Source organism: Misgurnus anguillicaudatus, chromosome 2 (assembly GCF_027580225.2).
Source record: "Misgurnus anguillicaudatus chromosome 2, ASM2758022v2, whole genome shotgun sequence".
Classification (NCBI taxonomy): Eukaryota; Metazoa; Chordata; class Actinopteri; order Cypriniformes; family Cobitidae; genus Misgurnus; species Misgurnus anguillicaudatus.
In genome coordinates, this window is record NC_073338.2 from 45414662 (window position 1) to 45441452 (window position 26791).

The 26791-nt window shown below is 37.7% G+C and overlaps 1 protein-coding gene across 1 annotated transcript in view; it reads left to right on the plus strand.

The window, feature by feature from the left end:
- The first annotated feature begins 3899 nt into the window (after positions 1-3899).
- The window catches only part of ephb1 (EPH receptor B1), a 326298-nt gene continuing 303406 nt past the window's right edge, over positions 3900-26791 (plus strand). Inside the window, exon 1 of the mRNA XM_055203462.2 lies at positions 3900-4146. Coding sequence (XP_055059437.2) covers positions 4077-4146 — 70 coding nt within the window. The 5' untranslated portion in view covers positions 3900-4076. The remainder of the gene's footprint in view (positions 4147-26791) is intronic.

Genomic DNA, 26791 nt, shown 5'->3' on the forward strand with positions numbered 1-26791 from the left:
AAAAATACTTTGGAAGTCAATGGTGCTCGAAAACGACAAACATTGCTCAAAATATATTAAAGGTCCCATATTGTCAAATCTAAAATTTCATGGCTTTTTCATAACTATGTAAGTATTAATTGTTTGTTTGATACAGATGTTTATCATGTGAGCACAATCACAAATAGACTCGAGACTGAGTATTTCTTCAAGCAACTTATTAAACACCCAATGTTTGTCAACCCTTCAACATCATCAGTAAGAAACGGTTGTGTTTAAGTAATGGTTTATCTTTCACCTTGAATCACTGAACATCTTGATTTTCAATGGACTGAATTAAGTAGGACTATTTCTGAACTGAATGATTATGTATGTTTATACTCATTCCTTTGCTTATCTTGGAAGTATATATGAAGAGTTTTGTTGCAAAACAATTAATATCAATTCAACTGCAGTCTGTTAGTTTTGATTTAAACCTTCATAATTTAAAGGAATATTCCATTTTCTTAAAAGAAAAATCCAGATAATTTACTCACCACCATGTGATCCAAAATGTTGATGTTTTTCTTTGTTCAGTCGAGAAGAAATTATGTTTTTTGAGGAAAACATTGCCAGATTTTTCTCATTTTAATGGACTTTAATAGACACCAACAATTAACACTTAACTCAACACGTAACAGTTTTTTTCAAAGGAGTTTCAAAGGACTATAAACAATCCCAAACGAGGCATAAGGGTCTTATCTAGCAAAACGAGTGTCATTTTTGACAAGAAAAATAACAAATATACACTTTTAAAGCACAATTTCTTGTCTAGATCTGGTCGTGATGCGCCAGGTGACCCCACGCAATACGTCATGATGTCAAGAGGTCACAGAAGACGAATGCGAAACTCCGCCCCAGTGTTTACAAGTGTGTTGAAAGAGGACCGTTGCGACGTTGTTGTATGTCAACTTATACTAATTAATGTCTTTGTGTCAGTTTATTGTTTACAATGGTCCACAAATTTGCGTTTTATATATGTAACACATGACCTCTCTACGTCGCTACGCATTTACGTTAGGTCGCGCTGGACCGGACCTAAACGAAAAGTTGTGGTTTAAAAGTGCATTATTTTTCTTGTCCAAAAATGACAATCGTTTCGCTAGATAAGACCCTTATGCCTTGTTTGGGATTGTTTATAGTCCTTTGAAACTCAGTTGAAAAAACTTTTGCGTGTTGAGTTAAGTGTTAAGTGTTGGTGTCCGGTGGAGTCCATTGAAGTGAGAGAAATCCTGGAATGTTTTCCTCAAAAAAAAAAAAAAAAAAAAAAATTCTTCTCGACTGAGCAAAGAAAGACATCAACATTTTGGATGACATGGTGGTGAGTAAATTATCTGGATTTTTCTTTTAAGAAAATTGAATATTCCTTGAATAAATACAGGTAAGTAGCACCATAAAACAAAATAATAACATGATAACATAATAATAAAGATGTTTGACAAAAATAAAAAAATGGATTTATCTCGTTTTGCAACGAAACTCTTCATATGTTGATTGAATGTAGGAAATATAATACGCATTGTCTCTGGTCCCTCAATTTCTTTTGTGTAGCATCAATGAATATTTTGTCATTTCACAGTCAAATTCACACAGCCTGCTTGAAATAGCTGTGATTTTTCACGAGCCGTTGTGACTTCCGTAAAAACGTGACATCAGGAACACCAGTTTGAGCACTGTACTGACCCCCTTTTTACCAAACAAACCCCCAAGCAATATTACACCATGTGAACTGAAATTATATATTGTAAACAGCTATGCAATGCTAACTTGATGCTTACGTGTTGTTTTGTAACTTTACAGTTTTTGGTAGCCACACGTTTTAATAGAATATCTGTTGGAAACCAGACATTGTTTGTTTTCCTAAGTTAAAGACACCTGTTGGTATATGTTTTTTTTTATTGAATTAAACACGATGAGGTTGAGTTCTCTTAGTCTCTGTGTCTCTTGGTTTACTAACCTGACATTTAGTGTACAGCAACTAACATTTAGTTCAGGGGTCTCCAACCTTTTTGTGAGCAAGGGCTACCACAATGGATAAAATAATCTGGAAATTGAACAGGTGTTTCTAATAATCCTTTAGGTGAGTGTACATAAAAGAAGGCAAGCTAATATAAAAAATATGTAATAAATAAATATTACAATTAAGACTATTAATAGAAGGTGCTTTGGCGGGCACCTCACAGACTCTGTGTGCAACCTCGTCCCTGCGGGGACCATGTTGGAGACGACCAGTGGCGGCTCATGTCTGCTCATTCGAAGGGCACAAATTCAAAATATGTGTTCGGAGTGTCATGTGTTTTGCACGTGTTTTCAAAATATGTATTTGTTGCGTCATGTTAACCATGTGCATCACGTGTTTTGTCAATATAAGTGCCTGCTGCACACGCGTCAAAACCGTTTATGATAAAAGAGACGCTTATGTTCACAAAATACACGCAAGACACTCCCTTAACAGTAAACTCTGATTATTCATGAGATTATGCGAGTATCTGGCAAACACAAGTGTCTCTTTTATCATAAATCCTTTAGCACGTCTGCAGCAGGCACTTATTTTGACAAGACACGTGATGCACACAGGATCACTCGATGCGCAGAACACATAGTTTGAAATTACGAACCACACACACATTAAGGGCTACATACATGTGACGAACTTCACATCGAGCGTCCTCGAAAAAAGCAGTCACCGGCCACCACTGGAGATGACTGCTTTAGTGTACTTCCATGGGTAAAGTTATTTCAACTGTGTATTTCGCTCATAAAACAACAGGCCTATCAGAAGAGAGGCTCAAATGAATATTACTTATTACAGACCAAAACGACCTGTTGAGCCCCTAAAGAAGGAGCTGTATAAATATTAAGAGATTGTTTTTGGTATTTAAACTGCAAATATATATTTTTAAGGACATCATAACCTAAAATTAAACTCTAGAAAGCTTTGAAATATGGGACCTTTAATCGAACAAGGAACTTTATACAGGTTTGAAACAACTTGAGGGTGAGTAAATTATGAATTTTCATTTTTGAGTGAACTATTTTGACTATTCTTGTGAACCACTATACCTATTTCATGTGCAATTCAATACAATCAAAATTCAGTTTGAAATCTCTAAATTGAGTTTCTACAGAGATTTTCACCATTTTTGCATTGTTGCAAAACATATGTGCATAATTTTTTTTAGAAAAACTGTAGAAAAAAATCATAAAACAAAAATTATGAAATAAATACATTGTATTATATAGGCTATTGCAAACTTAGTTAATATTTAATATTAAAATATTTAATTAAAAGGTAAAGTTGAGAATCCGGTTCCCATTGTGCTCTCCCTCACTCTCTCTCTCTCTCTTTCTCTCTCTCTCTCTCTCACTGTTTGAATGGCATTTTCATTTAGCAAATTTTTAGAATAGTAATTGCAGTGTACCTATAAGGTTGAGTTTAGATAGAGGATAATGGAAGACGTGTCGTTTTCTGTCAGTTCTGCATCTTTTCTCATCTAGAATACAACGTGTCCAGATCATTAAAAAGAGACAACGAACAATTTGATTTATAACCGTTGACGAACCTGTTGCAACCCGGACTTTGTCGTTTTTATTATTAAGTTTCACGTCAGGGATTCTCCTTAAACTATTAGTCACGAGAAGAGAGAAAAACAGAAATCTGTCTGGAGATAGTTGGACGCGTAAACATTTGGCCAGATGAGGGCGCTGTTTCCCTTCACACGAGCCGCGCGTCACCTCAGACGGGGCAATGGACAAAAGTTTTTGTTTTGAATAACAATGCACGCGGGAAGAGAGAGCCTTCGGTGATTGGCCGGCGATTTTAGGCTCGCAATCCGTTATTGGTTCTCGGGTTTTAAAGGGGGTTGCTGAGGGGCCCGCCTCTCTCCTCTCTCGTCTCCGGCTGCGCGTCCTCGACAGCATCCACTCACTCTTTACCACGCGCCTGCGATGTGACTCCACGCCGCGCACCCACTGGAATATCAGCCCGTGTGACGAGTGACGGATTTTACGCGCACGCCACGCCGTTTGGTTTTCCAAAATTGCCGCGGGAGCGGGCAATGCCTTTGACCATGACTGTGGGATTAATAAAGATTCTGTGCGTGGTAACGACCGTTTTCGCGATGGAAGGTAAATATGTGGATTTTATCTGTACCGATCTGAGTGCATGTCAAGTTGTTGCGCGGAGCGCTTTGGGTTTGACAGATAATGTAGCGGAGAATTGCGCTGGGATTTAATCGGAGTTGGCATCAAACGGAGTTGGCAAGGAGTTTACTCGGTTCTGTTACTTTGGATTGTCTTTTTGCTGAATGAATATTTGGATGAACTGATTTTCTTCAGTATCTTTTCTTACGCGTAATGGCACATGTGCGTGCGCAAAGTGTATATTTAGTATAAGTATAAGTAAAGCCGATTATTGAGCACGCGGTGTACAGTATATATGAGGGATGAGTACAAATTACAATTTATTAATTATTTGAGCTATTTTTCTTTTGTTTATGTCCCGTTAATCACCGGATATCTTTTGGTTGACATGATTCTGGGCACAAGTACACTGACAATTCATTATGCGCTTTAAATGCATAAAATCTGCTGAATATATACGTTTAAAAGTCTGGAATGTCACAGTTTAACCATTTAAAAATGTATAGTGGTGTGCATACTGTAGGTAACTCGTTTAAATACTACCTGCATTTTTTAGAGTGTGCTTTTGGGAGTACAAACCATCGGTGGTCACCGGTAACATGTTGTATTCAGGTCACGTTCGAATATTTTTTTTTCTTCTGAAAATTGAACAGAAACACCAGACCCATCAAAAAAAGAGAGAAATAAACCGCATTGTCTGGCATCTGACAGATGGTGGCTGACTGGTTGTTGCGCGCTCGCCAGAAATCAGACATTTAGTTGTTTTGCAAATTCAGTGCGCGTTTGGATATATGAGTGTCCAGATAAGTAATAAACCCACAGCCAACATGAAGAGATGTGTGTTTATCTGCATATCTGTGCCTGTCCAGTTCTGCACATCACGCAACTGTGCGCCTTTCGCGCCACACAGTTTTATTTACAATCCTGTGCTGCTTTGCGACTAATGCTGTCATTTTCGAGTGTGTGGAGAATGGTGGCTTAACAAAGCACGAGCTGAAAACACGCAGCAGTGCCATTTAAATCCATTTAGGAGAGTTTTTCTTTCAGGTTCACTGGAAATGTGTCTGAAGGCACCATATGGAGGGTTAGTGATCCCCGCTTCAGTGTCTAATTGAAAGGCAGTTGGCCTTTGTGGTTTAAAACTTGTTTGCTGTGTGCATATTAGCTCTTATTGAGCCTGCATCAGTCAGATCAGATTATGACTCCTAATTGCCAAACCAGTCTAGTGACCACAAACAATGTGTCAAAGCCATGTGTGCCGCTGAGCGTATAAGAGAGATGAGGAGAAAACGGGGATGGGGGATGGAGAGAGATTGAGAGAGTGAAATTGTGAGAGGGTCTTGGGGACCATCTGGGTTAGTGAGAAGTGGAGTGGCTCTGCTTTGATTTCTGTGGTTCAGTGAGCACGGTTTACCAGCAGTCACTAATAATGGCATACATATGATGAATTATGAATGCACACTTATGGCATTGCGCTTGTGCGGCACTATTAATGCATAAATTGTCCTTGGTGAGATAAAAGGTGAAATCTTCTCATTTCAATATGCCATTTAACAAATAGGGCAGTTGCTTTTTGTGCATGAGGTCAGAAAATGGCCTTAAGCATCTAAAGGGGTTTCTTTTTGCAAGTTGCAATTATTGATTAGTTATTTGAATACAAAAATCGATACATTTATATCTTTTTTATTATAATTTATTTTCTTAATACATGTTACTGGTCATTATGCATGCTTTTTTATGATCTATTTACTAAATTAGACCCTTGTTTAAAATTTCCTATTCCTAGTCCAATCTCAATATCAATTTTTTATATATCTTGATATAATTTGATGGTACTCTTTATATCACATTTTTTCTTTTTTTGCTGTGCAATGATCAAACAGGTGATTTTTTTATTCAATAAACAATTTTGGATTGACCATTCAAAGGACAATAAAGAAAGTTGATCTAGTCACCCCTTACCAGTGGTGACCGGCACTCGATGCGAAGTTCGTCACAACATGTATGTAGCACGTCATGTGTGTGGTTCGTAATTTCAAAATATGTGTTCTGCATGTCGAGTGATCCTATGTGCATCACGTGTCTTGTCAAAATAAGGGCCTGCTGCAGACGCGTCTAAAGGGTTTATGATAAAAGAGACGCTCGCATTTGCCAGATACTTGCATAATCTCATGTGTAATCAGAGTTCACTGTTAAGGGAGTGTCTTGCGTGTATTTTGTGAATTTGAGCGTAAACGGTTTTTTATTTTGGCAATTATTTTGACAAAACATGTGATGCATGGTTCACATGACGCAACAAACACATATTTTGAATTTGCGCCCCTCGGATGAGCTGTCACCAGCCGCCACTGATAAAATGTCAGTTCATCTTGACTTTCAAGATTTGTTGATTAGCTGTCATTTTAGAAATTCACTCTTTTGACAACTTCCATTTAATGTCTTTGATGAAGATTAGCTGTCTTTTGGTAAGGAGGTGTTGCTCTTGCTCTGCTTACATCCGTGTTTTGATGTCCTTGTGTGTTTACGTGCCCTGTAAGTGCAGTTTGGATTGGGCTGTCATTTTGCGATTTCTGAAACATCAAACAGGTAATAGTTCTGTTAGCGCTCCAGCCTCCATCACACACTCAGACATCCAAACCCTCAGCAATTAAAGAGCTCTGAGTGCAGTTATGTTGTAAGTGCATCTCTGTAGTCCTTGTTCCCACAGCAGTGGCCCAAAAAACAAGACTTATCTGCAGCCAACCATTATGTCATCTGTTAATGCGACACGACACAAGGCCATTTTATCACATGACCTCAACACAGACCCGGCAAGCGCCCTGACCGGCACTCTTGTTCTTTTGGAGACAAAGGAACCCGGCAGGGTTTATCCCCATTGGCCGCAGGGAGACGTCACTAGAATTCGTGCTGTGAGTTCACCACTGATCACCTGCCTTGTACAAGTCAGCAAAACATTCGTAGATCAAATAGAGCTGAAGGCATTTTAGGGTTGTTCTCAACATGCTTTAGAGATTTATGTGATTTATGTGAAACTGTTTTAAGGGGTCAGAATGATTGGGAATAGGGTTGGAAAATTCTGGTAACTTTGGAAACATTCCATGGAAGTTATACAGGAATATATGGGAATTGTGAAAAGGTGAGTCAGATGTCTAGGAAGCTCTTTAAGTTTCCAACTTTCCCGAGCTTTGCAACCCTAATTGGGAATAATTGCTGTGTCTATTTGGGAATGTGTATTTTCAATAATTATATTATAGTATTGATTGTTCATCAGTAAACCTCAGCAACACTTAAATATTACCTACTGTACATGCAGACGCACTGCTGTGTGCTCTATGGAATACTTGGAATTCTTATGGAATTGTGATCAATCAAATTGTAGCGTTGTGATTTCCTACATGTTTTCCCATCAATCTGTGGTATTTCTTCTTTTGAAATACATATTCATGTCCAAATGTATTAATTTAGCCACAATTACAGAAAGCCACGCTCGTAGTGAGAATTTTGATTAATTCAAGGAAACTTGGATCTTGTGATTCTAATCAACAGATTAATTGAGGTTAGATTCACTTGACCGGTCATGAGAAGTAGTAATTTGAGTTAGGGGTGGGTGATCTACCGGTAGGTACCATTAAACTGGTAGAAATTTGTAAAAAAAAAAAAAAAAACTACACGGGGACACATAGCTTCATTACAATATAAATTACCCATACCTTGATATAAATCAAGTCATATCACCCACCCTTACTTTGAGTATTACAGATAAGTATTTTATAGCCCATTTGTGAAACATTAACTGCACATTTTGAAGTATCGAATAAGAAATGCCAAATTTCGAATAAAAATTCCTTAATTCGCAAAAAAGGTTTTGTTTGCTTAGCGGTTGTGTACACCAAAACTTTTAAACGCGGCTGAAAACGCCTGGACAACACCGAATCCCAGCTGTTTTTCAGCTGAGTGCCAGCTTTCTGCAGCTAAGCGCTTTGGTAGCTCTGATACGTCAGCTGTGAGACGGTTGGTTGCTGTGATACTTGTCCCGCCCCACGTCCACTGTGATTGGACGGCCGCGTGAGAACTGACATTGACGAGCGAAGCTTTTCTTCCAAAGTTGAACATTTTTCAACTCTCGATGCTCAGCGCTAAGCGCGGGAAAACCGCTGGGCGCCGTTTTTCAGCGCGGAAGAAAACCGCTAGCTGCTGGCTTATTTGAAAAACGCAGAGCTTCCATTGGAAACAATTGAAAACATGCCCGGGCCGCGGGCGTAAAAGCTTTGGTGTGTCCAGCCCCTTAAGGTGGTTTTTGACTTATGCAAATAATGTGAGATGAAAATGCATTTGCTGAATAAATTCTGACATAGCGAACATTAAACCCACATGACTGATTGTCTAGCTGATGTTGTCTTTACCATATATGGGGCTCGACGTTGTTGTCGCAATGCCCTTGCTGCTAGTGCCTGCATCAAAAATGCTGCATTCCTTCTTCTATGCACAGCATTCAATTTGACAATTAGAAGATGCACTGCTAGTAAATGTATAATTTGCACAATCGTACTCAAATGCAGTCCTGTTTCCAGTTCTAAGTATGTTATTTTGTGTTTTTGGCATAATTCTATGTGTTTGCGTGGTTTATTATTAAAACACATCATTTTCCACATACTGTACATTTTTGTAGCTCCAGATTTCACTCTCTTCCTAAATTTTTTGGATTTGAAAAGTTCTGTGTTCCTGATTGGCCAGCTAATCTGTATGTTGTGATTGGCCTAAATACATCTGACGTCAGCCGGAAATATGATGCTTCTTACCATGTTTGAAAGATTTGCTCACAATGCAATGCTAACAGGAGTTAACTTACAGGCTGTGAGTCCGAAGCAAGGGGAATTATGATAATGTCGGTCTTGTCTACATCACCAATCCCAGAAAGTAAACTGTTGCCTACAATCCGTGTGTTTGTTGTAGTCCAAGAAAAGAGATTTACGTTGGAGATGACAACTCGCGTCATCGTTTACTTTGGGGTTTGCATCTTTATATCATATATAGCATATCGTTAACATGAACTAATACACACTTACACACCAAAGGAAATGTAAAATTGTGAATCGGACAATAGGTAGAGCACTAAGTGTACTGTTGGTTACCATTACGGTAATTAATGGAAATGCACCTAATTCGCATTTGTTTGCTTTTCTTTTTTGCGAATTTTGAAAAGATTCGCTTCACGTTTGGATGGAAACCCCATTACAGATACTGTACTAATGTTATCATACAAACGATTCATTCACTTAAACGATTCATTCACTAATCACTGATTCGTTTACATTTTAAATTAGCAGACATATACGCACGTCTCTGTGTCTGTATGCAGAACCATTCCTGATTTGTTTCCAATCCATCTCTATTATGCTAAATGTCAGCTAAATGCACATGGACGGGCTCATCATTAGTTTAAGGGAGGACAGGAGGACTATGTGGCAGAATTACTGCAGCTGATGTGAATAATGAGATACAGTTGCTGACCGCACTCTTTTGGTTTCCCTCACTCTTTTTTTCTGCCTATCCATGGCATAATTTATCCCATCCCTCTATCCCTGTATTTAAAAATCCCTGATTTAAAACGACCCATGCATTACTTTTGTTTGTTTGGTAAGCGGTTCTTGCGATCTATAATGGGATGTTGTATGCACCTCAGGGGATTTATTTTCCTATAGAGTCCAGCTGACTGTACATAACCCCACTTATTACTCAGCTGCTTAATGATCCAATTAATGGACATGAAATATTGATATAATTGTTTGGAGTTATTTGATTATTCCAGCGGAAATAAAGTGTTATATAATCGGATACCTGAGATATCGGTTAGTTAGTGGTCGTCGTCGTTCAGAGTCGAGTATTGCAGAAGCCCGCGGTCTGTGGGCACACACAGGGCGAGCAAGGTTGTTCACAGTTTATTTTAAACCACTTCATCATTAACCGACTCGGATAACAGAGTCATCTTTATGCATTGAGAGGTTAAAGGACATTGTAATATTTCCTTTATCTTCAGTCTCTCTGTCAGAAGTGTTTGAAGCTTCAGTGAAAATGGAGAGGAACTCGCTAATGCATCTGCAAATGAGATCACGCATCTCTGTCTAAATGAACCCTAGCTGAGAAAAAAAAGAGAGAGAATGATTTTTAAGAAAAAACTGTCTACATTTATTTTTAGCGTATAACTAAAGCAGACAGATTGAAATAAAATGCTTTTTGTTTATCATTACTTACAAACTTGTGTAAGAGTTGATTGTAATATTGTAAATATGAAGCAGTCAGTTGATTTGGAAATCTCTTTAAGTTGCTACAGCAGTATCTATGCAGTGCTTTTTTTATAAAATTGGTATACTAGCCAAACCTGTATACACGCTCATTTTTCAAGCATATATGGCTAAACAGAATGAAACTATTAATGGCCTGGCTTCAGTATGAATGAGATTCAGGTTAGCTGAACCGTGACGTTTCACTGTATTTTGTGTGTAAATAGTGTATAAAGTGGTTCTGACGTAAATTTTCAGGTTCATAAAAATGTTCGTATTTTTTAAATGTTAGATTGTACGAAAGACATTTACACATGGTAGGGAGCAGGTGTAAATGTCTTTCGTACAATCTAACATTTAAAAAATACGAACATTTTTATGAACCTGAAAATTTACGTAAGAACCACTTTATACATCTGCACCCTACCATGTGTAAATGGTGCGTAAAACATTCAAACATTTGTTTTATGCTGAGTACACACCAAACGCAAAGCATTGTGTTTCTTGCTCTAGATTACTTGCGGGATTTAACTTCATTTCATGTAAATTTTTCGCTTTAGTTGAATATTTTCAAAGACGCAAAGACTCGTTTAAGGCAAATACCGTGTGTTTTTGCCGTGTTTGAATTTGCGTCTGTTCGTGTCTTTGCATTGACTTTGTATGTAATCTATTTGTGCAAATCACTGAATTCACGTTTTGTGTGTATGCCCCGTTAGACAACCTATGCACTTATGTATTAAAATAATTTTTCAAGAGTGCCCTTGCTTTAAATTTGAATACGAATGATTGGAATTCATTAACATACACACATTTTACTATCAAATCTGACGTTTACGAAGTATTTGTGAATCCGGAGGAAAGGTTTCGTGAAGATCCGTTTTACACAGAAATTACTTGGAGTTTACTCATATATTTACGAAGGTTTTATGATTAAAGCCCCATTGTCTTGAGTTTGTTTATCACGTAAATATGCATGCAAATGTATTTTGCTTGTTGAACATTATTGCTACGAAATCAGGTTAATTAAATATTTCACAAATTTTATCTATAGACAGTTTCAGCAGTAACAACATAAACAAGCGGCTTTCGTGGTCATCACGTAACTTCCGGTAAACTCTTCGAAGAATAAATAACAAGTCCTTTTAAAGTAGTTTATTTATATAACAAGCAAAATAAACAGCACGTAGATTACATAGGAACCCAAAACAATTGTTATTTTCGATGAGGTTTGTTTAGGAGTTCAGTTTCAGCAACTAGTCAGACCATTAAACAAACAGAAACCGGAAGTAAAGTTTGGACCAGACGCTTATCGCGTCACTGCACGTGTGTCCGATGAAACGGTCTATGTATAACATGCAGTAGACGAGTTTTTATCAAATTTGTGGGAATGACTTGTAATAGTCTTTAAAGCTTAAATCACAACAACTGTGCATTTAAAAATGGAAAAGTTTTTCTCATGGCGCTTTTTCATTGCATAGTACCCCACGGTTTGGTTTGGTTTGGTTTGGGTCAGGTCGGGTCAGCTGAGCTCACCTCATTTTGGCTTGCTTAGTTTTTCCATCGAGTTTAGTAACACTTCAGAGTGGCGTGTCGTTATATTTGCGTTGCCTACTGCTGTGACATCATACAAGTGAGTGTGTCATTGTACATTCCCATACATTCATTTATTTCTCAGTCCGCCACAAAATTAAAATTGATCACCACAAATAGATGTTTGCACATCGTGTTTATCACTATCTCATTCTCACATGACAGTTTGTGTACAAACACCTGTGGCGTCAGTCGACGCGCTCCGCTGAGCCTCATTTAAGTTGCATTTAAGTATGCGGACATACGCGTCGTCGCAAATGTGCCACCACAAACTGCAAGTTTGGAAAAAACTGTTATGGTGTTCCTGATTCTCAACCTGTGGATGTTTTCATCACTAAAAGGGAGTTTGGGAACTTTTAGTAGAGCACAGATGACAACAGGTTTGCTCGAGACAGCGCAAGCTAGCATAAAGGTAAAGCTAATCTTTTACATTATAGCGATGACGCTGGTAGTGACGATTCTCTCTGACCAATCAGTGATCTAGTGTTTTCGCGTCACGCTTCGGTATCAGATCAGTCTGCTTGGAACCCCAACCGTGGTGGTACTAAAAAATCAGGTACTACATACTGCACCCAGTGGAAAAGCCCCCAAAAGTAAGCTGACCCGACATTTTCAAAACAGTGCCCATTGCATTCGCAAAAACAACAAAATTTGATGTGTTATGCATGCAAAACCAGAAGTTGTTGATGTCACACAATGTAATACGAATGACGTGACCATTTTCACAAATTTGCATTTATTGTTGTTTAGGCAGCAACAGTAATGCTGTCATTTTTCAAAATCTTGCATTTTCAGGCCCCTTAAACTCTGCTCATTTAAAAAGGTGTAGTAAATCAGTCATTTTTCCACCTTACCCAATCGACTTCCATCAAAAATAACTTTTCAGTGTAATTTAGTGAAATTCGTAGCTTCTAGAGATACATTGCTCTGAAACTGTAGTCAAATATTTCGACTTTTATGGTACTCCATCTTTGAAAACACAACATATGTTGGTCACCAGCAGTGCTGGGTGTTTCAGTAGGGTAGCATGATTATGCACGGTTATAAATCAGATTCAAGTATCCAGGTGTTTCGACTCGATGTGTCGGTGCATGCACACGCACTCAGCCGGTGCAATTTTGAGCTCTGATAAATTGTTTTGGATGCAACTGGGTGATGTGGCTTGTTGAAACTCTCCCTTTGAGATCCTCACACCCTTTAAAAGCAGCAGCCAGATGGTCGATGGCGTGCGATGGTCGATAGTTGTGTGTGGATCTCAGTGGGACTGGCAGACCTCAAAGCTCTGATGGTTTATTGTCTTTCATGGGTTCTGATTTTACCGTTTCACACCGCTGCCGGTCTCACTTCACGCTCTGTGGTTATTCCAGCATCACTAGTTTGGTAAACCAGCTTTGAAATTGCCTGCTTCAAGTGGTGCGTAATTGTAACAGATAAAGATGGTGAACGATGACTGGTAGTTTACAAAACTATTTAGACAATTCAGCTACATTTTCAAAATGTGTGTTTTATTGCAGAGAGAACAAAGTATTAGGTGCATTTGTTTACTGTATGGGTAAAGTGCGCCTTTTTTAGATTTTATTTAATACTTTAGTTTATAAATGTGGTACATCATTGGATTAATCAGTGGAGCGCCCACTATTGGTGTACAGCATGACCATATTCATTTTATGAATAGGGTATATTGACATTTAATGTCTATCTTGAAGCATCTGTCAGACCATAAGCCACATTTTATGTAAATAGATAACATACTCTTTAAGATGCACAGTGCTTGCTATAATTTGATCCTGCATGTTAAGGGAGCGGAGAAAAACTGAGGTAGTCGATAATGATGAAATATTATTGCCCTTAAAGTCTGTGAGCTTGCATGGTCTCCCGAGGGCATCACTGATCGTGATAACTAGGTGGTAATTTTATGTTTTGAGTTGATTGATGGTTGTACTTGACCTAAAAAGTTTAAAAACCATTAGTCCAATGCAATGTCATCCATGCATATTTAATAGTGACTTACAGTTCCAATGTGTATTGGGCGGCGGGTGTTATTTAATATTCAGAGGTAAACCATTAGTGGGATTAATAATAAAATAACTTCAATAAAGTAGGGAGAGTACTGCAATCCAAAAGTGTTTTTGCTGCAAAAATCGACCCTGGGCTGTCTTTTTGGATTTATGGCCCCTGAGTCACACAATACAACCCAAAGCTTCCAAAAACCATTTCATCTGATGATTCAAAAGTCACCTGGTTGAGGACAACGCGAATATTTGTACGTGGAATCAGCAGAAAGCGCTAGAACACATTTTAGCTTTTCGATGTGAGATTGGTGAAGCGGTGTGCTGGGTAACTGGCCCCGTCAGCAGATATAAGATCCTCCCAAGAGTTTACACAGGAGAGTATATTGATTTATTGAAGTACGTGTCCAAAGGTTTTTTAAGGCTGTGCCCCAAGCCAGATGAAAAAAAACATATTTTATAAATTTACTTATTTACCTTATAGAGGTGGATGGGAAGCTAAAAAAAAGAAAAAGAGCTGATGGTAAAAGAAGACTACACAACATTAAATGCATATTTAATCCAAACTAATCGTTTGCAGAATAAAAGTTTTTGTTTACATCATATATGTCTGTGTACCGTTTATAATAATTATGTATTTATAAAATAAACACACACACATGCATGTTTATGTTTAAAGGGACACTCCACTTTTTTAAAAATATGCAAATATTTCAGCTCCCCTAGAGTTAAACATTTGATTTTTTTTATCGTTTTGGAATCCATTTAGCTGATCTCCGTGTCCGGCGCTACCACTTTTAGCCTAGCTTAGCATAATCCATTGAATCTGATTAGACCATTAGCATCTCGCTAAAAATAACCAAAGAGTTTTAATATTTTTCCTATTTAAAACTTGACTGTTCTGTAGTTACATCATGTACTAAGACAGACAGAAATGTTTTTGTTTAATTTGTAATTTTCCGTCGGTCTTAGTACACGATGTAACTACAGAAGAGTCAAGTTTTAAATAGGAAAAATATAGAAACTCTTAGTAATTTATTAGATTCAGTGGATTATGCTAAGCTATGCTAGAAGTGTTATTGCCACACCCGGAGATCAAAAAAGTGAAGTGTACCTTTAAGAAATATTAACGTGTGTGTATATACATTTGTATGTTTATATACAATTTATATCATATAAATAAGTAGATATACATGCATGTGTGTGTATTTTATATTTATTTATTTATTTATTATACACAGTACACACACATATGATGTCAACAACAACTTTTATTCTGCAAACGATTAGTCAAGATTAATCATTATGCAGCCCTAATTTACAGTATGTTTGATGAACTGTAGTATTTAGTGTATATTAGGGCTGCACGATAGTAAAGTAAAATGCGATAAGTTGCAAAAACATGCAATACAATAATGCTTTACATTTGTAAAGTCAATTTGATCTCCGTAATATGTTTAATAAAATCATAATAATAATAAATAAATGTAAAACATTTGGGATAATTGATCATTTTCCACTTTAACTATAACCTTTGGATATACTGAAATTATTCAGTTATTGCAAAATTTGCATGATTGTGGTATTTATATGTTTTTCGATATATTGTGCAGCCCTAGTGTGAATATAAGCAATAATTGCTTGAATTGAATCATACAATTTCCTTTTTTGTTTTACATATACTCATGCTTTCCAAACCATTATGACTTTGATTATAAGTAAATAAGTAAATAACAGAAATTTCATGTAGCATGCAATTTTTATATAAGACCCCAAAATCCCCCCACCATTGCATGAAAGCCTGCTGTTGACATGGTGTGTTGTGACTGGGACTGTGTTCTTTTCTCAAGAAAGAGGCATTTTAATTAAAACTTGAGACGGCACAGGCAGCGACAGAGACTTCTGCTTCCTGCCCAGAGCTCAACCAATAATTGCGTCTGTTCGCTCTTTCTCTTTCGCTCTATACTCAGTTAAATAGATGCAGTTGTTCAGTTTGTTGGTCTTTTCTTCTCTTTTCTTCTCATTTGCTCCCCCCTCCGCCATCTCTCCGAACAGAGGTGAAACCTGAGTCCATGCCTGTGTTTGGTTTGTAGATGGAGCTGGATGTATGAAAGAAGGGTTCTGAGTTTTGAGGAGCTCGAGAAACAAAGCAGCTCATTTATTACTCCTAATGAAAGCTTCCAGTGCCATAATGGTTTAATTTCACCTCGCGAGCCGCTGGATTAGTCTGCGAGATGCAGGATTTAAAAAGGCCGATGGGCAGACTTTATAGTTATCACGTATTGTAGATGTTATCGCCGAAACCTTTGCTTATAAGTCAACATTTCTGTCCTAAAAAAAATTGCAAGCTGTTGTATTAAATGTGGGAGTTGCTCAAATGTTTTTGTTTGTTATACATAGTGTAGAAGACAGATTATGTAGTCTCTAGATGCGTTTCATAGATATTGGATTCATGTTAACATGCTACATTTTAGTGCCAATGGTTATGGATTTTAATAAATATCATCTTGCAGAAAAGTTAACGATTGTTATTGGTTAAAGCAGGCACCTGTTAAAAGAGGGAACATACTAGGTCTGTTGAATTGAATAGTATTTACCATGCATCGCGATGCTCATGTGAATGATTATTCTCTCTAGGATGTAAAGCACTTAATCGACACGTTAAAGATGTCACGTGGCGTCTCAAATCGATACGCGCCTTATCGAAGAAAGCTTGCACCTCTGGAGCAGAGTTTTAATGTGGGGCTTTGACATGAAAGACGAGAAAGGGCCGCAAGAGTAAACGTGTGAGGGAGACAGACTTACCGGTGCAGAAATGTTAAAAATTGAGGATTTGACGCATTGTGACGCATCGAGATATCACGTTAGATCGAACAGTGGACATAATAATCATAATCAGTGTTCGAATTCTGTCAAAGATTAGCTAAGCCCCACCCCCTGTCATTAGGGGTCGCTGTGATTTTTATAAAAAATGTGTGGGTTATTTTTGACCCATAATGGGTAAATATCGAACAGAACACATGCTGGGTTAAAATAACCCAATGTTTGGTTGTTATGGAACCATGGATTATGACAACCCAACAGTTGGGTTAAAACAACCCAATATTGGGGCAGTTTTAACCCAGCAGTGTGTTCTGTCCAATATTTACCCATTATGAGTCAATAATAACCCATACATTTTTAGAGTGTGATCCTGGATCAATGTTTTAATCAAAGGAACCCAAATTACCCTTAACTCAAACCCTAACCATTTTTACCCCGCCTAACCCAATTCCTCCAGAAAACAGTGTAAAACGCACTTGAGAGTTTACAGTTATTTCAGACACAAATCTTTTGGGTTAGTTGGTTTAGAATAAGGGTGTCACAATTTCGATTTTAAATCGTAATCAATCGAAACAACCTCAAACTTCGCCACGCCCCCATGTCACGTCTCGTCTGCTGGCCAAGCGGAAAAAACCCACACGTGTTGAGTGCTGCGAGTCAACCTATTCTAACTTCGCTAGATATTATATTTCATTAAATTCTAGTCTAAAAATGGCATAGCAACCCGTTCTTAAAAAAAGTAAAAATCGAATCGAGGATTTGGAGAATCATGACACGCCTAGTTTAGAAATTGGGACAAATAATGGGCCGTATCGCTTCGCAGCACAAGAATTTTAAATTCATGTAGTAATTTAATTTTAATACAAACCAGGGGGCACCCCAATTTATACTTTTGTGTTTTATAGGGGGTCCCTCAACGCTTAGGAGGTCCAGGACCACCCCAGCCCCCCCTCAATTTGAAAATGATCATAATTGAACTGAACAGTGAGACCAGCATTGTTAAAAATGCATCAAGACGTTAAAACAAGTCAATTCAACCTACAATTTAACTCGTTTCCCGCCATCTCTGCCAGTTATCCCGTCAATTAGGAGAAAACGCTTTCCTGCCAATGACGAGTTTTTACCGCAATCCATATTTCCGCTATTATCCACCAGGTGGCACTGTTACCCAACTTATAAAACAACTGAAGCATCCACTAAGGCCAACAGTAAAAACTGTGTATGTTTTAAGAAGCGTCCTGAATCAGAGCTCTAACAAAAGTCCTTTACAAAAATGTAATTATCTCAGCTTTCGTTAAAATTTTGTATTTTTGAAGAAACCAACCAGAACAAATGAAGAAAGCAGAGGGTCTGTTCTATCATTTGATATATTGTATGTTTATATATTTAAAGAAGAACATTTTCTGGAAGGCATTAAACTTTTGTGAAAATCTTAAATTGCTGCCGCTGGCCGACAAAAAAGCTGGTTGGGAAAGAGTTAAGTTTTGACCTGTGAATAGTTGACATAACTTAAAAAAACAAGTTGAAATAGTTTTTTTTTTACAGTGTGACCCCTAGAAACATCAACACCAGTTCACATTCAGATCATTATTGTCTTGTTTTTTAACATCCTGACACAGACTTTTCGCCCCGTTGGCTGTGTTGTGTATCACTCGTAACACTTTGACCGAACGTGGCATTACCACCTCAGCTTCACTGATCAAAACGTTCATCGCTCGCAATCATCTCACCTCAGAAAATCAGCTTCAGGTCAGCCGGGAGCACGACTCGTGTTATTACATCATTAATATTTCATTAAAAAGCAGTTTGTCAGGTGATATTTTCAATTGCAGGCATGGAAACGTCTTTGAAGTTTGAAGAGGAAATATGCATGTGATTGAGTCTCCGTTTGCGCTCGTCTCTCATTATGATCTCCTTACCAATAATGAATTATTACAAACCAATATTGCACGGAGCGTAAATGTAATCTCTAGCTAAGGCAGAAAATAGCCAGTGTCATGAATATTTTTGTCTGCTTTTCAATTGAGTCTGTCTGGGACTTCAAAGAGATTGGCTGAAATAAATTTTAATGGGTGCTCTAAAAAGTGCCCGACAGAAATCATTTGAAATCCGTTTGTGATGTATATCGACTAAACTCCTTTATTGCAAACATTAATACCTGTTAATTGAGGTTACATATAGTAGTATTTAACTGAAACTACAGCTATTTCTCACTCTTTGGTACTGGTTGCAAGCTAATCACTACATACACACTGCTTGCCATTAGCCTTTCCATTTGATGTTCAATGCCACTGAATGTAGTTTTTATGTGTATGTGTGGTTTCATGCATATCTTTATGTCTTTGTAAATGTGTATCTTGGTGTTTTTGTGAAGAGGCAGGACTTGGAGGTAATTAAGTATTGATTTCTGACCATGCAGGGTGATGGGAAATGGGCGGCTTGGCCCTAATTACAGCAGGTTGCCAGAATGGGGGTGTCTGGACTGCTGCGGTGCGCTATACGGGCGAGCGTGGCTCCCGGCCAGAGCGACTGCTGCTGCCTCATCATTAAAGCAGATTAATTAGCGGTTCTCGCCCATGTGGTCATCGGCTACTTTTGCCTGCATGAGCTTTTTTGATGACAGACGGACGGGAATGCTATTAGAAGACCAGAATTGAGGATGGATTGGTTTACAGGAAGATAGAAAAAGAGATATCTGTCGTGTTGCAGACTTATTTCATTTTGGTTGAAGTTGACATGTTGCACCGCTTATACAAAATAATGCTTTAAACAATGTTTAGAGACGGTGCTTATACTGACGTTTTGCAGCGATTAAATGGTCGTAATTCATACTGTCAGATCTGTCAGTGTGTGAATGCTCCTTCATTTATTGTCAACTTTGCATGATATGCATGAAAATATTACACACCACTATAATCTTGCTGATTGACAGCTCAGTTGCTGTCTTTACTGTGAGAAGGTATAGTTTATCATAACCCTAATAGGAGTGCGGCAAATCAAATATATTCAGCCGAAAAGGCATTTAGACGTTTTCAGCTGCAACAAAATAAGCAGCTTTTGTGTACCAAACGTAACCTCATAGAATCGATAACAACAAAGTCCCTCTAATGGAGATTATTTTTGCTAGCAAGCAAAATAAATAATCAGTACATCACCTTAGTTCAAGTCATAGCTAAAGCTTATTAACCATTACACTAAGCTAACGTTACTGTGTAAAAGAATGTTTATAGAAACTGGAAGTAAAGTTCGGACCAGATGCGTAATCGCGTCACAGCATGTGCGTCCGATGACACGGCCTATAAAACGGCCAGTTCTGGTCCTTCATTCTAATTTGGTTGAACGCGTTCTAAGCTGTGATGAAATATCCTGGTAACCCCACGGTTCAGACTGCATTACATAGCTTAAGTATCAATGTGCCACTGTTGCTATGTACTGATTTATGAAAATAAACACCACAGTCTTTAACCATATTTTTTATTTTTCTTCAATTGCACAATTAATGGCGATTATCCAGATAAGTGTCAATAAATATTGTTGAGTTATCTTGTCAATTAAGAGAAAATGCTTCCCTGAGGTGTTTTTACCCCAAATCCATATTTCCGCTATTATCCACTAGGTAATACTAGTAGAAAATCCACTAGTAAAAGTTTTGATTATCGCTGTGAATCTGCTCTCTAACAAAAGTCCTTCACAAAAATGGAATTATCTTAGCTTTTAGCTCAAAATGTCAGAGGTGATAAAATAAGAGTTTGTTTGGTGGAAGAGTAATATTTGTACTAATATAATTACAACTTATTTGCTGTGTTTTAATTATGAAATCCTGCTATGCATATGAAGTAACCGTTTTATAAAAGCAATAAGCCCCGCGAAGCAATGGTGTTACAGTGCATTTTTTTAACCAGTAAGGGGCGTTGTTAGGCACGATGCAAAGTGGAGTAACCCACTGTTTCTTCGGGCTTATTGATTTAATACAATTTTAGATAGATCCTTAAATCCCATACGGCAAAAAATATATGTTTAAATATAGACGGTTTCAGCAGTAACAATGTAATTAAGCAGCTTTCGTGGAACACGCGTAAACTCCGCTAAAAATAAATAACAACAAAGTCCTTTTAAAGTAGTTTATTTATATAACAAGCAAAATAAACAACATGTAGATTACCCAGGATTTTCGACGAGGTATTTCTTCAAGAGTTCAGTTTAGCAACTAGTCAGACCATTAAACAAACAGAAACCGGAAGTAACATTCCGGCCAGACGCGTAATTGCATCACCGCATGTGCGTCCGATGAAACCATCTATAATTTTAAATATATTTCAAAATATTCAAAAATAGCCAAAAAAATATATGTGCTGAAATATATTTTAAAATGTTTACAAAAATGTATTTTTCAACAAAATATTTAGTGGCCTTTTTTTGATATTTTGAAATATATTTTAAAGTGTATAATATTCATGTCACATTGGAAGAAGAATGTTGTATGTTACAAACCTGTAAACAAAACTGCTTTGAAAAGATTAAAATGTAATATATTTTCAACTGTAAAAAATATATTTTTACTTTATACCATCAATATATTTTGGCCAGGAAACATATATTTTTAGCCATATGAGTTGTATAATTAGAAATGTATTAGTATTAGCCTCTAAAATACATTTTGAAATATGTGTAAAAAAAAATTAAAATATATTTAAGCTTTACCTTCTACAAAAAATTAAAAATTTAAATTTAAAACATATTTTTGGCCAAATAATTTTTTTTGCAGTATGGGATTTTTGCCTGGCTGTCAAATCTGTACAGTGGTGATCCACGCTCACCGTCTCTCCTTGTCTTTTGGACATCCAACATTTTTATTTTCCACAAGGTATTTGTTTCAGAAGTCATTTAAGTTGCTAGCCAGACTGATAAACAAGCACAGAAATGAAGTTAACTTTGGGGCAGGCACTTAACCGCAGCAACACATGTGTTTGATAAAAGCATCTATATGAAAAACAATATTTTTTTTACAAAAAATACATTTTACAGATCGTTTTCAATGACACCATCAAGTAGCAACCAGTGTAGAGTGAGAGGGTTGCACGCTTTATACGTGTCAGCGATGTGGAAGCATTTTAATGTTTTTTTATTTTCCGACGAATAGTTTTGATTGCTGAACATATATGGGCGGTTTCGCGGACAGGGATTAGACTAGTCCTAGACTTAAAGGAACACGCCCACATTTTGGGAATTTAGCTTATTCACCGTATCCCCCAGAGTTAGATAAGTCCATACATACCTCTCTCATCTCCGTGCGTGCTGTAACTCTGTCTGACGCAGCCCCCGCTAGCTTAGCTTAGCACAAAGACTGGAAGTGGGTGGCTTTAGCTAGCATACTGCTCCCAATAAGTGACAAAATAACGCGATCATTTTCCTATTTATGTGTTGTGATTTGTATAGTCAAACCGTGTACAAATAACAAGGTGATATGAGACACAGCGATCTTTTAACAGTATACATACTGAGAACTATATTCTCTGAAGACGAAGCACTGCCGCATGGGCGGAGTGATCTGCTCGCAGCACCCGAGAAGCCCCTGGTGAGGAGCAGAGAGTTCGGTCAGAATTGTGCAAATCACTCCGCCCATGCGGCAGTGCTTCGTCTTCAGAGAATATAGTTCTCAGTATGTATACTGTTAAAAGATCGCTGTGTCTCATATCACCTTGTTATTTGTACACGGTTTGACTATACAAATCACAACACATAAATAGGAAAATGATCGCGTTATTTTGTCACTTATTGGGAGCAGTATGCTAGCTAAAGCCACCCACTTCCAGTCTTTGTGCTAAGCTAAGCTAGCGGGGGCTGCGTCAGACAGAGTTACAGCACGCACGGAGATGAGAGAGGTATGTATGGACTTATCTAACTCTGGGGGATACGGTGAATAAGCTAAATTCCCAAAATGTGGGCGTGTTCCTTTAAACACTTTTAAGAGCTCTCCAAACTGAAAACAACTTGCACTTACATATCTTCAAATACATCAGGGCCCTTTGTTTTACCTCAAAATGCACACAGGTAATGTTTTTAGTAGGGCTGTCAATAGATTAAAAAAATTAATCTAGATTAATCGCATGATTTCATGAGTTAACTGCGATTAATCGCAAATTAATCGCACATTTTTATCCATTCTAAATTTACCCTAATTTAACACTTTTCAGGTTTTTAATATTCGTATCATATATACATATATAGATGCTTTATGCAAATGTATGTTAACAACAGCCTGTTTACATTTTAACAGAATCACCAGCCATTGTTTTGTATATTAATTTTCCTTTCAGAAGATTTTTCTTTCTCCATTTTTGTTTGCTGCTGCATCATTTGTGACCTGTGCTGGCAAGTTGAGTCGGAATTAGCAAATTTAAAAAAAATAGTTGTTCATATTTTGACATTCTCTATTAAAACATAGAACAATGCATGATTTGTTGAAATATAACAAAATATGACAGAACTACACGTGTTTGAAGTTGAAAGAGTCAAATTACCACAAACATTTCCACATCCATACATTATATTACCACATCAATACCTTAAAATCACTGGTAAAACTAATAGATTTAGCACACACAAAGCAAAAACATCATCAATGTATGTTCAACTTTTTTTCCTTTTGTTTGATTGACATTGAGACAGACTGCTTAAAATCTAAGTGATCTAATATAACGTTACACGTCAGATAGTTTTACCCAACAGTTAACCAAACATTTACTTAACACATAACAGATTATAGAGCCTACCTGCTTGAATTCTTATCAAAACAGATATTTGTAAAACTGTAATTTTGTGTAGATGTCTATATATCCGGGTCTCGCACTCGCGCGTCTGTGTGCACGCGCTTCAGATATCAGTCAGTCAGCGTGAGGGGATCGCTTTTGAGTCTTGTCTCTCTTAATAACTCTTTAACATTAATCAGGTACCGAACTTTATCTCTCTTAATGACTCTTTTAACATCAAGCAAGTCCTGCAGTCTATTTTCTAAGTCATGCATAAAAGCGAAACCAAAATGAATTGAGACGCATCTTTGTATTAGATTAAGCATTAGGAGGACGGTAACGTTACACCTCTCAGACGTATAAATAAAGATCATATCAGATGTCCAACGAGCATTTAGAGCATTGGATTTGGTAGACGATTTGCTTAATGTTCTTATTTCTATGAAAACCTTTTACTCATTTAGAGAGAGTCACATTTGTCTGCGTCTCTGTTCATTCAACTATGGGCTGGACCAAGGGTCAAACAGAAATTGCGCGTTGCGTTAATCTCCGTTAATAAAATTAGTGGCGTTAAAATGAATTTGCGTTAACGCGTTATTAACGCGTTAATTTTGACAGCCCTAGTTTTTAGTAAGGCATGTTTGTTAAAACTACTTATATTTCCTAATTAAACTAAGACCTAGTCCTGGATTAAGCTAATCCTGGTCCGGGAAACTGCCCCTTAGTGTATCCCTGAACCTTAATCTTAAAGCAACAACATCATAGTCTAGTAAGAAAGCATGCAGAGCCACCATACAGATCAAGGTTATTATACTTATTTATAGGTTAAAACAGTAGTAAGGGGCCGCACGATTCTCATTTCTTAACTGCCTTTAGGCTTGCATATTGCATGTTTATTAGTACTTATAAAGGACATGTTAATGCATTGTTCTGTATGAACATATTGTACAGTACATCCCTTAACCCAATCCCATACCTAAACCTAACTGCTACAACAACTTACTTATTAGCTACAATAATTAGTAGTACATTATGAGTTTGAGACAAAAGTCAATATGCCTTCCCCAAACTAAAGTGTTACCATTTATAGAGTAGAATTTAGAGACGTACTTTATACGTTTTCGGTAGTCCTTCTTATAATTCAGACACGCAGTTTAGGTTGTTTAGAAATAAACCCACACAAGCTCACACAAGTTTTCAGCACCTCCAAGCTGTTTACTGGGAAATGTTGAGATTGCTATAATTGGCCATAGTGGAATGGGCATCCATACTTCTTGCAGGTCTGCATCCGATAAAACGGTCTAATTTTAAATATATTTCAAAATATACAAAAATATGTGCGCTGAAATAAATTTTGAAATATGTTTACAAAAATGTATTTTCAACAATATATTTATTGGCCATTTTTTGTATATTTTGAAATATATTTTAAAGCATTTATATTCACGTCACATTGGAAGAAGAATGTTGTATGTTATCGGTGTTCGGTAGTCCTTCCTTTAATTCAGACACGCAGTTTAGGTTGTTTAGAAATAAACCCACACAAGCTCACACAAGTTTTCAGCGCCTCCAAGCCGTTTACTGGGAAATGTTGAGATTGCTATAATTGGCCATAGTGGAATGGGCATCCATACTTCTTGCAGGTCTGCCACAGGCTATCAGCCATCTGGGCTTTTATGAGGCTGATCTTGTATCATCTCCCGGGGCTGTGAGTTTCTTGCCCATTGGCGCTCGTTCCTGTATCTAGACACAAATCTGTTCACTTTAACAGCAGTAGTTTCTATGCGGCCTATGAGCAACCATAAAGTCCTGTTAGTGCCCTGCCTCAGCCAAATAGGAGCCAGTGTGTGCTAGCGTGTATCAAAAAGTGGTCACGGACGTTAAACAGAATCTGTTTGCACAGATTATTTGGACAAACTTGAATATTCAGTGTTAAAAATCTCCATTAACTAGAGAGGGTCGTTGTTTAACAGGCAAGGTTTGGGAATTGTAAGATTTTTACGTTAATGATGGTTGCCTATAAAAAACCTTCAGCTATAATAATAACGTGGTTGCCAGGGTTTTGAGGTGCTTGGGTGTTTTAGGGGCTGTTTATACTTGGTATTAAGATGTGTTTTCGTCGTTCGGATCACAAGTGGACGAGAGAGACACATCATGTTTACACCTGGTATTTAAATCCGTCGCTTTTGTCCACTTTTGTCCTGAATACTGTGAGGGGGTGGTCTGTCGAGATGGTGGGGGAGTCTCTCCGCTGTCATTTAAACGTGAGCGGGAGTAATGACGAGTTTTATGGACGCGAACTAATATTATGTCGGAGTCCCCTGCTTGTGTTGTAAGTAAACATGCTGCACAGTGTTTTGTACATTTAAATGTAAGAGCTTTCTCTGAATTGTCAGCGTAAGTGATGAAATAGGATTGCTCAACTTTTGTTTTACTGCTCATTTGTACGTTGCATATATTCTTAGTCACTATACGCTCAGTAATGTAGATTTTGTCACCCATTGTTGTTTGTATTTCTGCCTCCACTCGCTCAAAGGCTTAATTTGCGCCGCGTTAATTGGAGGAATCACATCTTTTGTGCCACCTTAGGATTTCTATGGGTCTATGGATTGACTTAACATGTCAATCACTTGAACTTAATGCTTCATCGCGTCGGGTGTGAACATACCATTACAGCCCTGGCGTCTACACGAGTGTTGGTAAAATTAGCGTTTGCTGTTCAGTAGATTCTTAACACGGTTATCGGTCAGGAAATATTACAGGTTGGGTCTTATTATACACATTGATAGATGGCAGTTGTCTATGGCCTGGATTGAAAAGCTGCATAGATTCAAACTCGGATATAATTTCCCACTGTGGGATGCTGGTCTCTTTGTTATGTCTGGACCCCCGGTCCTCCACACAAGATGTGTGTGTGTGTGTGTGTGTGATGCTTCAATCAGGCTTGTGCAGCATTGTTCCCGTCTTATCTGAATATGAAAGTGTCTCAGCAGGAGATGGAGAAATGAAGAGAGAGGAACACGAGTTAGAGATGTTTAAGAGATTCCACCTCCGGCTGAAGTAGTTCTCCTGAGAAACCCACTTCCATGTTTTAACAAGCGGCACAGCAGTCACTCGTCCCTGACGTCCACAGACAGATGGACACACACATACCGTCTCGCTCTTTAATGGGGTCGGT